The sequence below is a fragment of the Delphinus delphis genome, chromosome 6 (assembly GCF_949987515.2).
Source record: "Delphinus delphis chromosome 6, mDelDel1.2, whole genome shotgun sequence".
Lineage (NCBI taxonomy): Eukaryota > Metazoa > Chordata > Mammalia > Artiodactyla > Delphinidae > Delphinus > Delphinus delphis.
The window spans coordinates 50,734,079-50,749,999 of NC_082688.1; the positions used below are offsets into that span (position 1 = coordinate 50,734,079).

Consider the following 15,921-nt stretch of genomic DNA (forward strand, 5'->3'; position numbering starts at 1 on the left):
ATCAATTGTGCCTAGGTAATGAAACCTCCAAAAACTCCTAAACAACAGGGTTCAAAGAGCTTCTGAGCTGGCGAAGACCTCAGGGCGCTCCGGCAGCAGCATACCAGAAGAAGGCGTGGAACTCTGAACACCCTTCCCTGTGTACCTTGCCCTGTCTCTTCCATTGGGCTGTCCTCGAGTTGCATCCTCTATAAAAAATCACTGAGAGTAAGTAAAGTGCTTTTCTGGGTTCTGTGAGTCATTCTAGCAAATTATCAAGCCTAAGGGGGAAATCATGGGAACCCCTGAATTTGTAGTCAAATGGGTGGAAATGTGGGGAGCCTGGGTGCCCATTTGCAGCTAGTGTCTGAAGTGGGGGTAATCTTGTGGGACTGAGCCCTTAACCTGTGGGTCTGGGCTAACTCAACGTAGTTAATCTCAACTGAATTGAACTGTTAGACACCCAGTTGGTGGCTAAGAATCAGAGAATTGGTTGTTGGTGTGAGAAAAAAGTCTCTCAGTAACACTGAACCGAGGCTCCAGGTGTAACCTTGGGTTCAAGCACAGGTAAGAAGAAATTCTCTCTCCTCGGGACCTCCTCAGGACCTCAAAACATGGGTTTTATTAAGAACTAGTATGAATCTCCAATCCAGACCTTACCTGATCCGTGGGACTGAATGTTCCCTGACTCAGTTTACTCACTTGCAAAAGCGGGATGATAATTCCACTCTGGGGGCCACTGGAACCATTAATAAAATATTGGATACATCTAAAATACTGGGTTGGCCAAAAAGTGTGTCTGGGTTTTTCCATACAATGTTTTGCCCTTTGGGCCAACCCAATATGTAGAATGGTGCCTGGCACGTTGTAGACCTTAAAAATGACAACTGGTTTTATTCAAACCCTCAATCACAGAAGAAAACCTGATGGTAGCACCAAGGTTCATACTGAGTACAGTTCCCTGTGTGATATAATCAGTGTGAGGTATTGCAAAGTAATTAACACTGAATACAGATCTTCCTTGATTTACGATGGGTAACCTCCTGATAAACCCATCTTAAGCTGAAAATACTGTAAGTCAGAAATGCATTTAACACACCTAACGTAAGGAACACCTTAGCTTAGCCTAGCCTACCTTAAACGTGCTCAGAACACTTACATTAGCTTACAGTGGGGCAAATTCATCTAACACAAAGACTATTTTATAATAAAGTATTGAATGGCTCATGTAATTTATTGAATACTGTACTGAAGTGAAAATCAGAACGGTTGTAGGGATACAGAGTGGTTGTAAGTGTATCCATTGGTTGTTTTCCTTTGAGATTGTGGGGCTGACCGGGAGCTGTGGCTCAGTGCTGCTGTCCAGCATCACCAGAGAGTATGGGACCACATATCGCTAACCCAGGAAAAGATCAAAATTAGAAGTACGGTTTCTACTGAATGCTTAATTACTTTCACACCATCAAAAAGTAGAAAAATCAAGTTGAACCATGATAAGTCGGGGACTGTTTGTATTTCCGTTCATTTGGCAAAATTGTACTGGACATTTACCGTATGCCAGGTGGCATTCTGTGCATTAGGGATACAGTGAAAAAAAACTGAGCGCTGGCCTCCTGGTGTTTTATTCTACTGGGTGGAGACAGACAATAAAACAAATAAACAAGTAAATATATATGTGACGGGACTATGTACTATGGAGAAAAGTAAAGCAGGGCAAGGGAGCTAAGTCGCACTCGGGTATGAGGGCTATTTTATGTAGAGTGGCCAGGGTAACCCTCATTGAGGAGTGAGGGGGAAGGCCATGCAGATATCAGAGGGAAAAGCATTCCAGGCAGAGGGAACAGCCACTGTTAAGTGCCATGAGGCAGAGTATTCTTGGCATGTTCACCAAACAATGGCTGCAGTGGAGAGAGAAACAGGATGAGAGGTAGGAGGTGAAGTCAGAGGGAGAAAAGGGGCCATTTCCAGTTGTGTCTGAGACCACAGTAAGGGTTTCGGCTCTTCTCTGAGTGAGCTGGGGACCCACTGGAGGATTTTAGAGTCATGAGGTGATCTAACATGTTTTTTAAAAAAGTCTTCTGGTTGCTGTGCTGAGACTAGGGTGTGGGCAAGACTGGAAGGAAGGAGGCCAGTGAGGAGAGCACCGCAATCGTCTAGAGAGGACAGTAGTTTGGCCCAGGGTAGCAATGGTGGGGATGGTAAGTCGGGGTCAGGCTCTGGTTGTGTTCTGAAGGTCAAGTTGATAGGATTTGCTCTTGGATGTGGGGTAGGAGAGAAAGAAAGGAGTCAAGGATGAATCTTAGATTTCTGGCCGAACCTACTGGAAGGATGAAACTGCCATTTACTGAGATGAAGAAGACACTGAAAGAAGCAGGGTTTGGTGGGGGAGGGGAGCAGAGCGCTGGCAGGCGTCAAGTTGGAAAGACCTACAAGACATTCACGTGGAGTCCACCGGGCAACTGGGAAGTCTAGAGGACAGCGGCCCATACCTGCAAGGGCACTAAAAACAGGTGTTGCCCCTTCGACCATTGTAAAGATTTCAAGGTCGATCAAATATACTTTAATTTTTTTAAAAAAAAGTTTAATTCTGAAAATGGAAAAAATATCTAAATAAAAATCAAATTTCCCCCTTAAAATTTTTTTTTCAAGGTCCTGTTTTTAGGGCTTCACAGTTCATCTAACTCTTAGCCATTCAAGTGCGGCCCCTGTACCAGCGGCACAATATGCCTTGGGGCGTGTTAGAAATGCAGACTCTCCAGGCTTCCCCAAACCTGAGTCAGAATCTTCATCTTGATAAGATCTCCAGGTGATTCATACGCACCTTAAAGTCTGAGCCGCACTCAGCTAATCAGAATCATCTGGGTAGCTTTTTAAAACTATAAGTCCAGGCGGAATAATTAAAGTCAATCTCCGAGAGTGGGCCCAGGCGTGTTATCCTCACCAAGGCCCCCAAATGGTTCTGATGTGCAGTCCGGGTTAGAACCACTGATCTAACTCTTCCCTTCCCGGCCTGCTCTCTCTGTACTACTGGGTTTATATTGCTGACGCTCTTAGAAACCCGTCTCCAAAGAGGTGTGCAGATCTCAGAGAGCAAGAAGGTGTGTAGCTAGAGTAACCAGCTGTTTATCTGGGATCAGTGCCCCCTTTCACTCTCAGAAGTACCGTGGTTTAGAAGATAAATTATATGCTCTCCCAGCATAGTACAAAAGGGCTCTGGGTTTTATATTGCTGGATTATAAAGTCAAAATAAGAACAGCTAGGACAAAACACCAGATGGCCTTTGGTTTGACAGAGGAATCCAGTGTAGAGAGACTTCTGGTGCTTAGATATTAGTTTTTAAGGTGTTGTATGTACAGCTTATCAGAAATACATAAATTCCCTCAATTTGTAAGGAGGGTTAGAGAAGATCAGTCTCCTTCCAGGGGCTGGATGGGGTGGAGCGCGGTTACAATCTGCAATTATGGTTCCAAAGCCAACTGCTGATTAGCAGGGAACTGATTATCAGCCTGTGATTACCCCAGGCCTTAGCTAAACTTCTCCTTCCTTTTCCTTTTGGATCTTTCATTGTTTATTAGCTATTCCACCCTCAGGCTCAAAGGGACAAGGAAAGAAGGTGAAGAAAAAGTGAATTTAGCGGTCCTGCTAATAAGTTTGGTGGGAAAGAAAATGGAAATAACTGGACTGTTTCTGGTTACCTGTGAATTTAAATTCTTTTGGCTCATCCCTTTTTCCAAATTATTCCCAGCTGGTGTGAGGGCTCATTGAAGGCCTACTGATTGCCAGTAAAATTAAAGTAAGCTTGTATTTTGAAAACTGTGTCATCTCCAAGAAATAGGCCTTGGAAGCTTTCCTTCTTAATTTACCAAGGACACAGGGTGAGGGCAAGGCAAGCACCTCTGCAACTCATCAGAGCCCTCCCCCCCCTTCCTCCCCTCGCCACCAATTCTTAGGTGCACATGAAGAGAATTTTTTAAAAAATACTTTCTGATGTAGATAAGAAATTATTTTACATCAGCTTAAGACAAATAGCATAATCACTGTTAGACAAAAGGACTCAAATGGAAAATCTACACTCAGGAGTAGAGACTTACGTGCATATAGATTGTATCACAAGTTTTCCTAGTTGCATCACTAGGATAGTTATGAATACTTCCACAAGGCAACCACAGTATAAATGTTTAAAACATGTTCTGTTCACATGTGTCTAAAATGTCTGGAAAAGAAACTATCCATGTGCAAAGTAGAAGAGCCAGATGCTGATAAGCTAGTTAAAGGGAACTCTTGTTAAATGACAGTAATAAGGGAGTCTTCTTGTTAAATAACTTGTTAGCGTGGGTAAAACAGCCAAAAATACCTGTGGCATTAGAATAAGATTATCAATGGAATCTCTATAGACCAGAGACGTACTTTTATGGGCTTCTGAGTGCAAGTGGGAGTGTGTGTGTGTGGGGGATCTGTTCTCTGCTTTCTGGGCTCTGAGTCAGAACAAGCTAAAAAGGTGGAAGAGGGATTTCCCTGGTGGCGCAGTGGTTGAGAATCCGCCTGCCAATGCAGGGGACACGGGTTCGAGCCCTGGTCCGGGAAGATGCCACATGCCGCAGAGCAACTAAGCCCGTGCGCCACAACTACTGAGCCTGCGCTCTAGAGCCAGTGAGCCACAACCATTGAGCCCGCGTGCCTAGAGCTTGTGCTCTGCAACAAGAGAAGCCACTGCAATGAGAAGCCCGCGCACCGCAACAAAAAGTAGCCCCTGCTCGCAGCAAGTAGAGAAAGCCCGCGCACAGCAACGAAGACCCAACACAGCCAAATATAAGTTAAATTAATTAATTTAAAAAAATAATAAAAAGGTGGAAGAGGTCTCTGTAGCTAAGAAAGCACCACACGCTGGTGTTGCCCTGCCAGGCCCTGGACCAATAATAATATTAGCAGCTTGAGCAGAAGGCCTTATCTTTGATCTCTGTTAACAGTTAACCGCAGGCTTTTCCTTCCAGAGCTCTTGGAAGGCAGAAGCAGGTGGTCCTGGAAAGCAGTGCTGGAAGGAGGCCCCCCAGTGGTTAAACTTAGATGCCTAGGGACAGTTCAGCAGTAATTGAGACAGGTGGGCCTATTGAGAGATGCTGCTTCCTCTTCCTTAGGGGTTTAGATGCCTTTTAAAATCTTACTCTAAATTGTATCTTGACTGAAATATATTACACAGTACGGCTTAAGATGATGAGCCAGTGATGTCTGGTCTTTGAACAAGGCGTTCTATTTTCATCTAAAATTTTTAGCTAGATCATAAGCTAAATATTCTGAGGCCCACCTAGCTACGTCCGGCAAAACCCTCACTTAGGGTTACAAAGGGAAGGAATACCAGCGATCAGAAGAAGAGCCCTATCAATGAAGGGATTTCCCAACCATTCAAAGTGGCAAACTTTAAACCAACAGGATGGGAAATACACAGCAATGGCGATTATAACCAGCATTACTTATGGTTTCTTTGACGTATATACTTACCACACAACCTTCTAGCAGCAGACCTGTGGTGGTTTTCAACTTCAAAGTAAACCTTAAAAACAAAGTGGTACCACTTGGCCTTTGGGGACCACCTCACAGAGAGACTCATATGTGTATAGGGTATTTTTACATGTGTCTAATGGCTTGGACATACTTCTGCAGTTAGTGCAAAGGTAAATAAAAATAAGAAAACATCATAACCACTTACCCCGTGCAAATAGGGAAAGGAATGTTGAGGAAAAAATAGCCTCGAATCAGAGTGAGTCAGAGTTGGTGAGGCCAGGAATATCATTCCTCACCCTGTACGTAGCTCTGGACTTTCAGGCCCTTGCTTTAATCTCACTTCCCAACATGAGATGTAGAAGAGTTTTATATGGAAAGACAGTGTTAGCCTCCAATTCTTGCATGATTTGGTACTATCTGGGGTGAAATATACTCGGTAACAAATTATGCTGGCAGAGCGTGGCACATCCCTGCGTGGAGAGCCTGGGATCCCGAGAAGGAAAGGCCAAAGTCTCAATGCTGGCTTCGTGCTCTGCCCCCCTTCATACTCTCAGTGACCCTGACAACAGAGGCCTCCCAGGCCTCTTCTTCTCCATCTGGGGTAATTTTACTCCAGATAGATCCACTGGTTACAGAGTCAGGTGTAAGGTTCTATGGTACCATTTTCATCAAGTTCTTTGAGACCCTCCAAAGAAAGATACCATTAAAAACAAAAACAAAAACAAAAACCACTAAATTACTTACAAAGAAAGATAACCCTCCCAGGTATCTTATTCCATCCATGGCGCAACTTTGGCAAATTATACCTGAAAATCCTGGGCAACTCTACACTGAGAAGCAGTGAGTTTTTCTTTGCTTCTCTACTTCTCCACAAAAGAAGCATTGCAGATGGAACCAATGGTTTCATCTCAAGGAACCATTTGCTCAAGGACTCTGCCTCAAAACCCAGGCTGAACTAGAGACCAAGGCAGGGAGGGGCAGCTAGCAGTGTAGATGGAAGTGCCCAACATTATAATGGGTACTTTCTGGTATTCAGTAATGTTGCCGGGAGCTTTAACAAATACGGGGGTGAGGATATGGTTGTCCTGTTGCTTTTCTAAGTGAGTTTTTAATTAGCTCTGTGCTGACAACTTGAGGGGGCTCTGCCATACACAGGCCAGCCCAGCTGTGTCAGCGTCCTCCCTTCACTTTAAATTCAGACCAGCCACGGCCCCTCCTCTCACAGTGGGCCACGCAGCAACCTCAGAGAGGAAGCCCTGGGTAGCATCTACAGTGGCACCTCACGGACATGGTCCAACCCAGAGTTTTCCGAACACTTGGGAACCCATCATTTACATGAGTATAGACAAGGCTCTGAAGAGTTTGACCCGCTTGACTCTAACTCAAAATTTCCTTAACTGGTGTATACAAGGTGCCTCTCTTGAGGTTACCACAATCAACAAACTGCAGAACAGTCAAGAGAGGCAAGTGGTTTCGGAAATGCTGGTCTAAACTCATAGATGCTTGAGAGCAATTTTTCTGTTTCAAACTCTGCAATAAGTGAGTTAAATCTGCTTAGAGTCACCCGCAGTTTGTCCCTGATAGCTGGAGCTATCAATACACCTCTCCAGAAAGTCAAATCACCCCCACTAAAGCTCCTTAAGTTTTCCAGGAGCAGTAAGACACACAGTGCTGAGAGCACAGCTCCGTTCAGGTACCTGGGGCTCCTGGTCATGACCACTGGGATCCCTCTCATAGCTTTCTGCATACAGTCTGATGGTGGCCCGCACACCACTGGAGGAACTGAGCCGGAAGATGAGCCGAGATGCATCTGAGAAAATGATCCTCAGGCCCTAAGAGCAAGAATATCAAAGGATGGATCAGTGAACAAATGAATACACAGCTAAAAATGACGAATACCGACCTTGGAGATTAGTGTATTCTTATCATCCAAAGATGCTCGGCATTGTGACAGTTTATAATTGGCTCTCTACATGCACCAAACAGGACAGTGAGGTAAACCTAGAAGTTACTTAAGGTTATCTATTTGTCTCTATTCTATTTCTGTTGCCTTCTGGTTCATGTTGGGGGAGGGTTAGGAGCAAAACTATGAACAGATGCTCAAGATCCCTTGGTCTGGTGATGCAGAAATCAGAAAGCGGTAAAGGTAACAAGGATGGGGTGATATTTAATAAATGTCCCTGGGTAATACCTAGGAATAAACCTACGTAATGAGACAAAAGACCTGTATGCAGAAAACTGTAAGACATTGATGAAAGAAATGAAAGATGATACAAACAGATGGAGATATATACTATGCTCTTGGATTGGAAGAATCAACATTGTGAAAATGACTATACTACCCAAAGCAATCTACAGATTCAATGCAATCCCTATCAAACTACCACTGGCATTTTTCACAGAACTAGAACAAAAAAGTTCACAATTTGTATGGAAACACAAAAGATCCCGAATAGCCAAAGCAATCTTGAGAACGAAAAACGGAGCTGGAGGAATCAGGCTCCCTGACTTCAGACTATACTACAAAGCTACAGTAATCAAAGACAGTATGGTACTGGCACAAAAACAGAAAGATAGATCAATGGAACAGGATAGAAAGCCCAGAGATAAACCCACGCACATATGGTCACCTTATCTTTGATAAAGGAGGCAGGAAAGTACAGTGGAGAAAGGACAGCCTCTTCAATAAGTGGTGCTGGGAAAACTGGACAGGTACATGTCAAAGTATGAGATTAGATCACTCCCTAACACCATACACAAAAGTAAGCTCAAGATGGATTAAAGACCTAAAGGTAAGGCCAGACACTATCAAACTCGTAGAGGAAAACATAGGCAGAACACTCTATGACACAAATCACAGCAAGATCCTTTTTGACCCACCTCCTAGAGAAATGGAAATAAAAACAAAAATAAACAAATGAGACCTAATGAAATTTCAAAGCTTTTGCACAGCAAAGGAAACCATAAACAAGATGAAAAGATAACCCTCAGAATGGGAGAAAATATTTGCAAATGAAGCAACTGACAAAGGATTAATCTCCAAAATTTATAAGCAGCTCATGCAGCTCAATAACAAACAAACAAACAACCCAATCCAAAAATGGGCAGAAGACCTAAATAGACATTTCTCCAAAGAAGATATACAGACTGCCAACAAACACATGAAAGAATGCTCAACATCATTAATTATTAGAGAAATGCAAATCAAAACTACCATGAGATATCATCTCACACCAGTCAGAATGGTCATCATCAAAAAATCTAGAAACAATAAATGCTGGAGAGGGTGTGGAGAAAGGGGAACACTCTTGCACTGCTGGTGGGAATGTGAATTGGTACAGCCACTATGGAGAACAGTATGGAGGTTCCTTAAAAAGCTACAAATAGAACTACCATATGACCCAGCAATCCCACTACTGGGCATATACCCTGAGAAAACCATAATTCAAAAAGAGTCATGTACCAAAATGTTCATTGCAGCTCTATTTACAATAGCCCGGAGATGGAAACAACCCAAGTGTCCATCATCAGATGAATGGATAAAGAAGATGTGGCACATATATACAACAGAACATTACTCAGCCATAAAAAGAAATGAAATTGAGCTATTTGTAATGAGGTGGATAGACCTAGAGTCTGTCATACAGAGTGAAGTAAGTCAGAAAGAGAAAGACAAATACCATATGCTAACACATATATATGGAATTTAAGAAAAAAAAATGTCATGAAGAACCTAGGGATAAGACAGGAATAAAGACACAGACCTACTAGAGAATGGACTTGAGGATATGGGGAGGGGGAAGGGTGAGCTGTAACAAAGCGAGAGAGAGGCATGGACATATATACACTACCAAACGTAAGGTAGATAGCTAGTGGGAAGCAGCCGCATAGCACAGGGAGATCAGCTCGGTGCTTTGTGACCGCCTGGAGGGGTGGGATAGGGAGGGTGGGAGGGAGGGAGATGCAAGAGGGAAGAGATATGGGAACATATGTATGTGTATAACTGACTCACTTTGTTATAAAGCAGAAACTGGCACCATTGTAAAGCAATTATACTCCAATAAAGATGTAAATAAATAAATAAATAAATAGAAAAAAATGTAAAAAAAAAAACTCAAAATGGATTAAAGACCTAAATGTAAGGCCAGACACTATAAAACTCTTAGAGGAAAACACAGGCAGAACACTCTATGACATAAATCACAGCAAGATCCTTTTTGACACACCTCGTAGAGAAATGGAAATAAAAACAAAAATAAACAAATGGGCCCTAATGAAACTTAAAAGCTTTTGCACAGCAAAGGAAACCATAAACAAGATGAAAAGACAGCCCTCAGAATGGAAGAAAATATTTACAAATGAAGCAGCTGACAAAGGATTAATCTCTAAAATATACAAGCAGTTCATGCAGCTCAATAGTAAAAAACAAACAACCCAATGCAGAAATGGGCAGAAGACCTAAATAGACATTTCTCCAAAGAAGATATACAGATTGCCAACAAACACATGAAAGAATGCTCAACATCACTAATCATCAGAGAAATGCAAATCAAACCTACAATGAGGTATCATCTCACACCAGTCAGAATGGCCATCATCAAAAACTCTAGAAAAAATAAATGCTGGAGAGGGTGTGGAGAAAAGGGAACCCTCTTGCACTGTTGGTGGGAATGTAAATTCATACAGCCGCTATGGAGACAGTACGGAGGTTCCCTAAAAAACTAAAAATAGAACTACCACATGACCCAGCAATCCCACTACTGGGCATATACCCTGAGAAAACCATAATTCAAAAAGAGTCATGTACCACAATGTTCACTGCAGCTCTATTTACGATAGCCAGGCCATGGAAACAACCTAGGTGTCCATCGACAGATGAATGGATAAAGAAGATGTGGCACATATATACAGTGGAATATTACTCAGCCATAAAAAGAAATGAAATTGAGTTATTTGTAGTGAGCTGGATGGACCTAGAGTCTGTCATATGGAGTGAAGTAAGTCAGAGGGAGAAAAAAAAATACCGTTTGCTAACACATATATATAGAATCTCAAAACAAAAAATTGGTTCTGAAGAACCTAGGGGTAGGACAGGAATAAAGACACAGACGTAGAGAATGGACTTGAGGACATGGGGAAGGGGAAGGGGAAGCTGGGATGAAGTGAGAGAGTGGCATGGACATATATACACTACCAAATGTAAAATAGATAGCTAGTGGGAAGCAGCCACATAGCACAGGGAGATGAGCCAGTGCTTTGTGCCCACCTAGAGGGGTGGGATAGGGAGGGTGGGAGGGAGATGCAAGAGGGAAGGGATATGGGGATATACATGTGCATATGGCTGATTCACTTTGTTATACAGCAGAAACTAACACAACATTGTAAAGCAATTATACTCCAATAAAGATGTTTAAAAAATAAATAAATGTCCCTGGGGCCAAAGTTTGTCCCTTATGAACCTGCTGAATGCAGTCAGGTAGGCAATTTATCTATTACAGTATGACAAATTACCCGTGTTAAATCTACCCCCACATGATGTTAGACTTTGCTTAAGTTCTGCTCTGTTTCTGTCCTCATTCCCACATTCCTCTGGTAGCCATGGAAGCCTACAATGAAATGCTCAGGGCTGGAGCATCTGCCGGGTTCTGAGGGTTTCTGTGTACGTCCTCATCCTCTTGGTTCTCTCCTTCCTTCCTACTGGTAAGACCTGGCCACCAGGGTGGGGTCGGAGCAGAGCTGTGGCAGCACCTCACACTGCTGCCCAGGATTTGATTTTTGGCTCGGAACGTCACTATTCTCTATGCATCTCTTCTCATTAGTGGCAGCAACATTTTAAAAAGTATGACTGGGGCTTCCCTGGTGGCGCAGTGGTTGAGAGTCCTCCTGCCGATGCAGGGGACATGGGTTCGTGCCCCGGTCCGGGAAGATCCCACATGCCGCGGAGCGGCTGGGCCCGTGAGCCATGGCCGCTGAGCCTGCGCGTCCGGAGCCTGTGCTCCGCAACGGGAGAGGCCACAACAGTGACAGGCCCGCGTACCACAAAAAAAAAAAAAAAAAAAAAGTATGACTGTAAGATCATGTTGTGACTTCTGTTGAAGGAAATTGGTTTCCTTAAGGCAACTGTGAAAGTTATTGTTATAAATAAGCATACTGGCAGGGGCGAGAAGAAAGAGAGCCGGGAACAAAATAATATGTCTGGTCACTTGTTACTTCCTAAAAAATAGAAGTCTCACGCAACTTTGATACCATTTTCCCTAAGAAATTTACCCTGGAAACGTCTCTGGCCTCAAATCCTGCTTGTTAAGAATAACATTATTAAAAATATTCATACATGCCACGTGAACTTGATCGCTAATCTCTTACTCCCTCCCCCATCTGGTGATATCTGCTGGGAAACACTACGATTCCATCTGTGTGGTTTTCTGCTTTTTAAGTTGTGTAGGCATGCTTTGTTCCAATACCCAAACAAAAAGCTTAGTCTCTTTTGGAGGGTTCAATGTCTGCCACAATTTGCCTAATAAAAAGGAGCCGTGTCCTTTCCTGGCAGCCCATCACTCTGTGACACTAGCTACGCAAACAGGTTGATTTTGTCTGGGATTCATTCATTAGGCACACATTTTACAGCAACCCTTAGGGATCTGGTATGGGGCTAAGCCCTGGGTATATGAAGATAAAGACAGTATTTGCTCTCCGTAAGCCTGAAATATTCTATCACAATGAGCAAAATTATTTTCTTAACCACCTTATGCTGCTGGAGAAGTGAATAGTTAGGAAATTCCCAACAGAGCAAACAAAACAATTCCCTGCTATCCAGAAAGTATAGTATACCAAATTCTGTTCAGACTGACAATGAAGCCCCAAAGGTTGGTTGCACCATTATATTCACAGCCATGTTTATATATATATATATATTTAAAAATTTTTTTAATTAATTAATTAATTTATTTATTTATTTTTGGCTGTGTTGGGTCCTCGTTTCTGTGCGAGGGCTTTCTCTAGTTGCGGCGAGCGGGGACCACTCTTCATCGCAGTGCGCGGGCCTCTCACTATCGTGGCCTCTCCTGTTGCAGAGCACAAGCTCCAGACGCGCAGGCTCAGTAGTTGTGGCTCAGGGGCCTAGTTGCTCCGCGGCATGTGGGATCTTCCCAGACCAGGGCTTGAACCCGTGTTCCCTGCATTGGCAGGCAGACTCTCAACCACTGCGCCACCAGGGAAGCCCCACAGCCATGTTTTTACAGACTTTAAGGCCGAAGCCCTAAAGCGCCTGTTGTTGCAGATACTAAATCACTTGAAGCCACCTCTTCTGAGGACTTCCCAGACTTAACCCTTTAAAGTAGCTCCATTACACAACTGACTTCCCAGATTAGTTTACGGCCAGTGGGGGGTACTTAAGAATTCAGGCCATGATAAACCTTCAACATGTATTATCTGCTCATAGCTAAGCCCCTTTTACAGTGAAATCATGTTTTGTTTTGTTTTGTTTTTTCACTAAGTGTAGCCATATCTTTGGCTGTACTCATGGAAGGTAGGTTAGAATCTGTATCGGGTAGCCTGGAATAGATTTTGCACTCGAAAAGATGATAAGAGTGAACAGCACACATCAGCCTGCTGGAAATAATCCAGTGTCTTCTCTCTGTCCTAAGGAACCATGAGATCTTAACAGAGAATCCATGTTGCTTTGTGAGACCTCCCAGTGAAGACCATAACAGTTCTCCTTCTCCACATGGAACAGAAAATGTTTAGACCCAGCCCAGCTCTCTGCTGCAACGACCGTAGTTCCGTGTCTGCTGAGCGTCACTTGGATGTGTGAATAGTTGTACTGGATTGCTTTGGGGTCTGCATGTTGTGCCAATGAGCTTAATGAATTTGTAACCTCAACATGAACCATGTTCTCTCCAGCATGTATCATCACCTGCTATCAACTAAATAATAAGGCCAAAGTAACCACTGACCAAGACTTGCCAAGTTTCGACATGTTCCATAATTCCAACAAAAGAATACCAATAATATACTTGGCTTTAGAAAATTTTTTAGGTTAAACCAGGAGTTGGCAATATAGTTTGTCAGCCAAATTTGACCTGCCACCTGTTTTTATAAATCAGGCTCTACTGGAACACAGACATGCCCGTGCACTTATGTGTTGTCTGTGGCTGCTTTTGCGTTACAACTGCAGCACTGAATTGTTATGACAGAGATCGTCTGGCCCACAAGGGCTAAAATATTTACTATCTGCCCCTTTACAGAAAATGTTTGCCGACCCCTGGTAAAAACTATTCCATTATCCACAACATGGAACACTTACCCTTCAACTCTACCCCAGAAAATGAAAAATATAACCGTATGCCTATGGAAATCCCAGTGGAGAGAAACTATGAAGACTGTTATAAGGGTATCCCCCAGGCACTGCACCTTCCAGTCGTAGGTTCATCTGGACATATATTTGGCCCAAATCAACTTACTTCTGATCACCTACTCATGACAGAAATAGATTTATTAAATCGCATTTTTGTTTTATATCCTCACTTTTATTGCAGGGTCTGCAAGGCACTGTTATAAAATCCATTTTTCGCAGTCACTATAGGAGACTGTGTGAAGCTCCACATTAGACATCTCCTCAAGAGCCAAGTTGTTAGGAAAGTCTTTCCTTCCCTGAGGAAATGGTATTTTTTTTTTCTTTCTGACAACAAGAACTTTATAACTAACCATAGTTTCCTTTTTAATATGGCTGCCAGGACACTTAATGCCAAATTTGAGGTTCAGCCCAAGTGGATCCTTATGACTTGCATAATTTAAAATTTTTCTTCTTCTGTTCTTGACTCTCTACTCTTATTTATATTTTCCCTAGTCTTGATTTCTGTTTCTTATTTATATTCTAACAACTTCATTATGTGTGTTTGCTGCCACAAATCCTCTTGAAGAAACAAGGCCCAGTGCAAATGAATAAAATAAGTTCCCTTTACACTCTTAACCCTAAAGTGTTGGAATCACTGAATTATGCCGTTGGGTCCTTCATTAGCTGATAAGCTCTGGGAGGGAAAACCCTTACATTCCTTGTTCACCGTCTATTGATACAGCCTAGGACAAGCCTGGTACACAGTAGGCCCTCCACGGACACTTGTTGAATGAATGTCATTACATGTCCAACAGCTGGTGTGAGCATTACTGGAAGGCCTCCTTCCACATGTAACAAGGCCAACTGGAAACACACTCATATTCTTCACTAATGAACTGGGGCTACATATTCACCTTGAAGGGCAATTGTGAAAGATACTATGTCGACTCATCCTTCATTTTTAGGGCAAGGGTCGGTTTTAGCTAAAAACAGTGGAGTTGAACCATGGTAAGTTCCTGTCCCCAGCTGTGTGATCTTGGACAAATCATTAGCTAGCCTATTGACTGCAAAATTTACTGCACACTGAAATCAGCTAGGGGTCTTTAAAAACTTAGTGGTACTGGCTCTCACTCCAGACATTGTGATTTAATTTGTGTGGGGTGTGACTTGGGCACTGGGATTGTAAAAGCTCTCCAGGTGATTCTAATGTGTAGCCACATGCGGACAGCACTGTCGTAGCCTTTTTTTTCTAGGTCACCTCCCTCATGTACCAAGTGACTGACTATACCACACGTCAGTCTTAAGGAAGATGCCTTTAAGATCTGAGGTTTCTTGCATATACTACCATCAGACTGGGATCTCAGGAGGCCATAACGCAGGGGCCTAATAAAACATCATGTTGCTGCTGAGTCCTGAAAGCCTCCTCCTAGCGCCTTGTCAGCAGCAGAACCACTAGAAGCATCTCCTCTTGAGCATCTGACATTAATTGTTTCTAGCACAATCTCCTAAGGAATTCCTGAAGCAACAGTGAAGGAATCCACGATACCACCGTAACCATAGCAGCTATAGGAGCGGGAATTTCCAGGATGATACAACAGCCCCAAGCTCAAAGAAGGGATGAAGATGCTCTCCTCCATGAGAAGATAATGTTAAGTATGGGGTGGGGTACACAAAGGGCACTGCACTTCCAGCCCAGGGGAAACACTTTGAGTGGCCATAGTTGTAGGCCTCAGTGACCAGGGTGGGGTTTTGCCCACCTTAGCTCTGTCCCAATGAGAAAGAATTGTTAAAGAACTGCTCCACACAAAAATCCTGCAGTCTGCTTCCAGTTATCTCTGTAGCATTTCTTTTTGTCCCCAGATTTGCCCCCTCTTCGGTTTGCCGTTTGCGGAGTTTGGAAACAATATAGGAATAACTAGAGAACTGAGCTGAAATTCTGGCTTGGCTTGTTAGCTGGCGGTCTTGAGTAAGTCATTTAAGCTCTCTAAGCCTTAGTTTCCTAAAAAGCGGATGAAAAATAATACACCCTGGCTTACTGGATTGTTGTGAGCAACAGATCAGAAAATGTATGTGAAAAGTGCTTTGAAAATTATAAATCACTATCTAAATAG

The 15,921-nt window shown here is 43.1% G+C and overlaps 1 protein-coding gene across 1 annotated transcript in view; it reads right to left on the reverse strand.

Moving 5' to 3' along the window:
* Positions 1 to 15,921, reverse strand: part of PGM5 (phosphoglucomutase 5) — a 191,487-nt gene that overhangs the window by 28,722 nt on the left and 146,844 nt on the right. Inside the window, exon 10 of the mRNA XM_060014655.1 lies at positions 7,176 to 7,310. Coding sequence (XP_059870638.1) covers positions 7,176 to 7,310 — 135 coding nt within the window. The remainder of the gene's footprint in view (positions 1 to 7,175; positions 7,311 to 15,921) is intronic.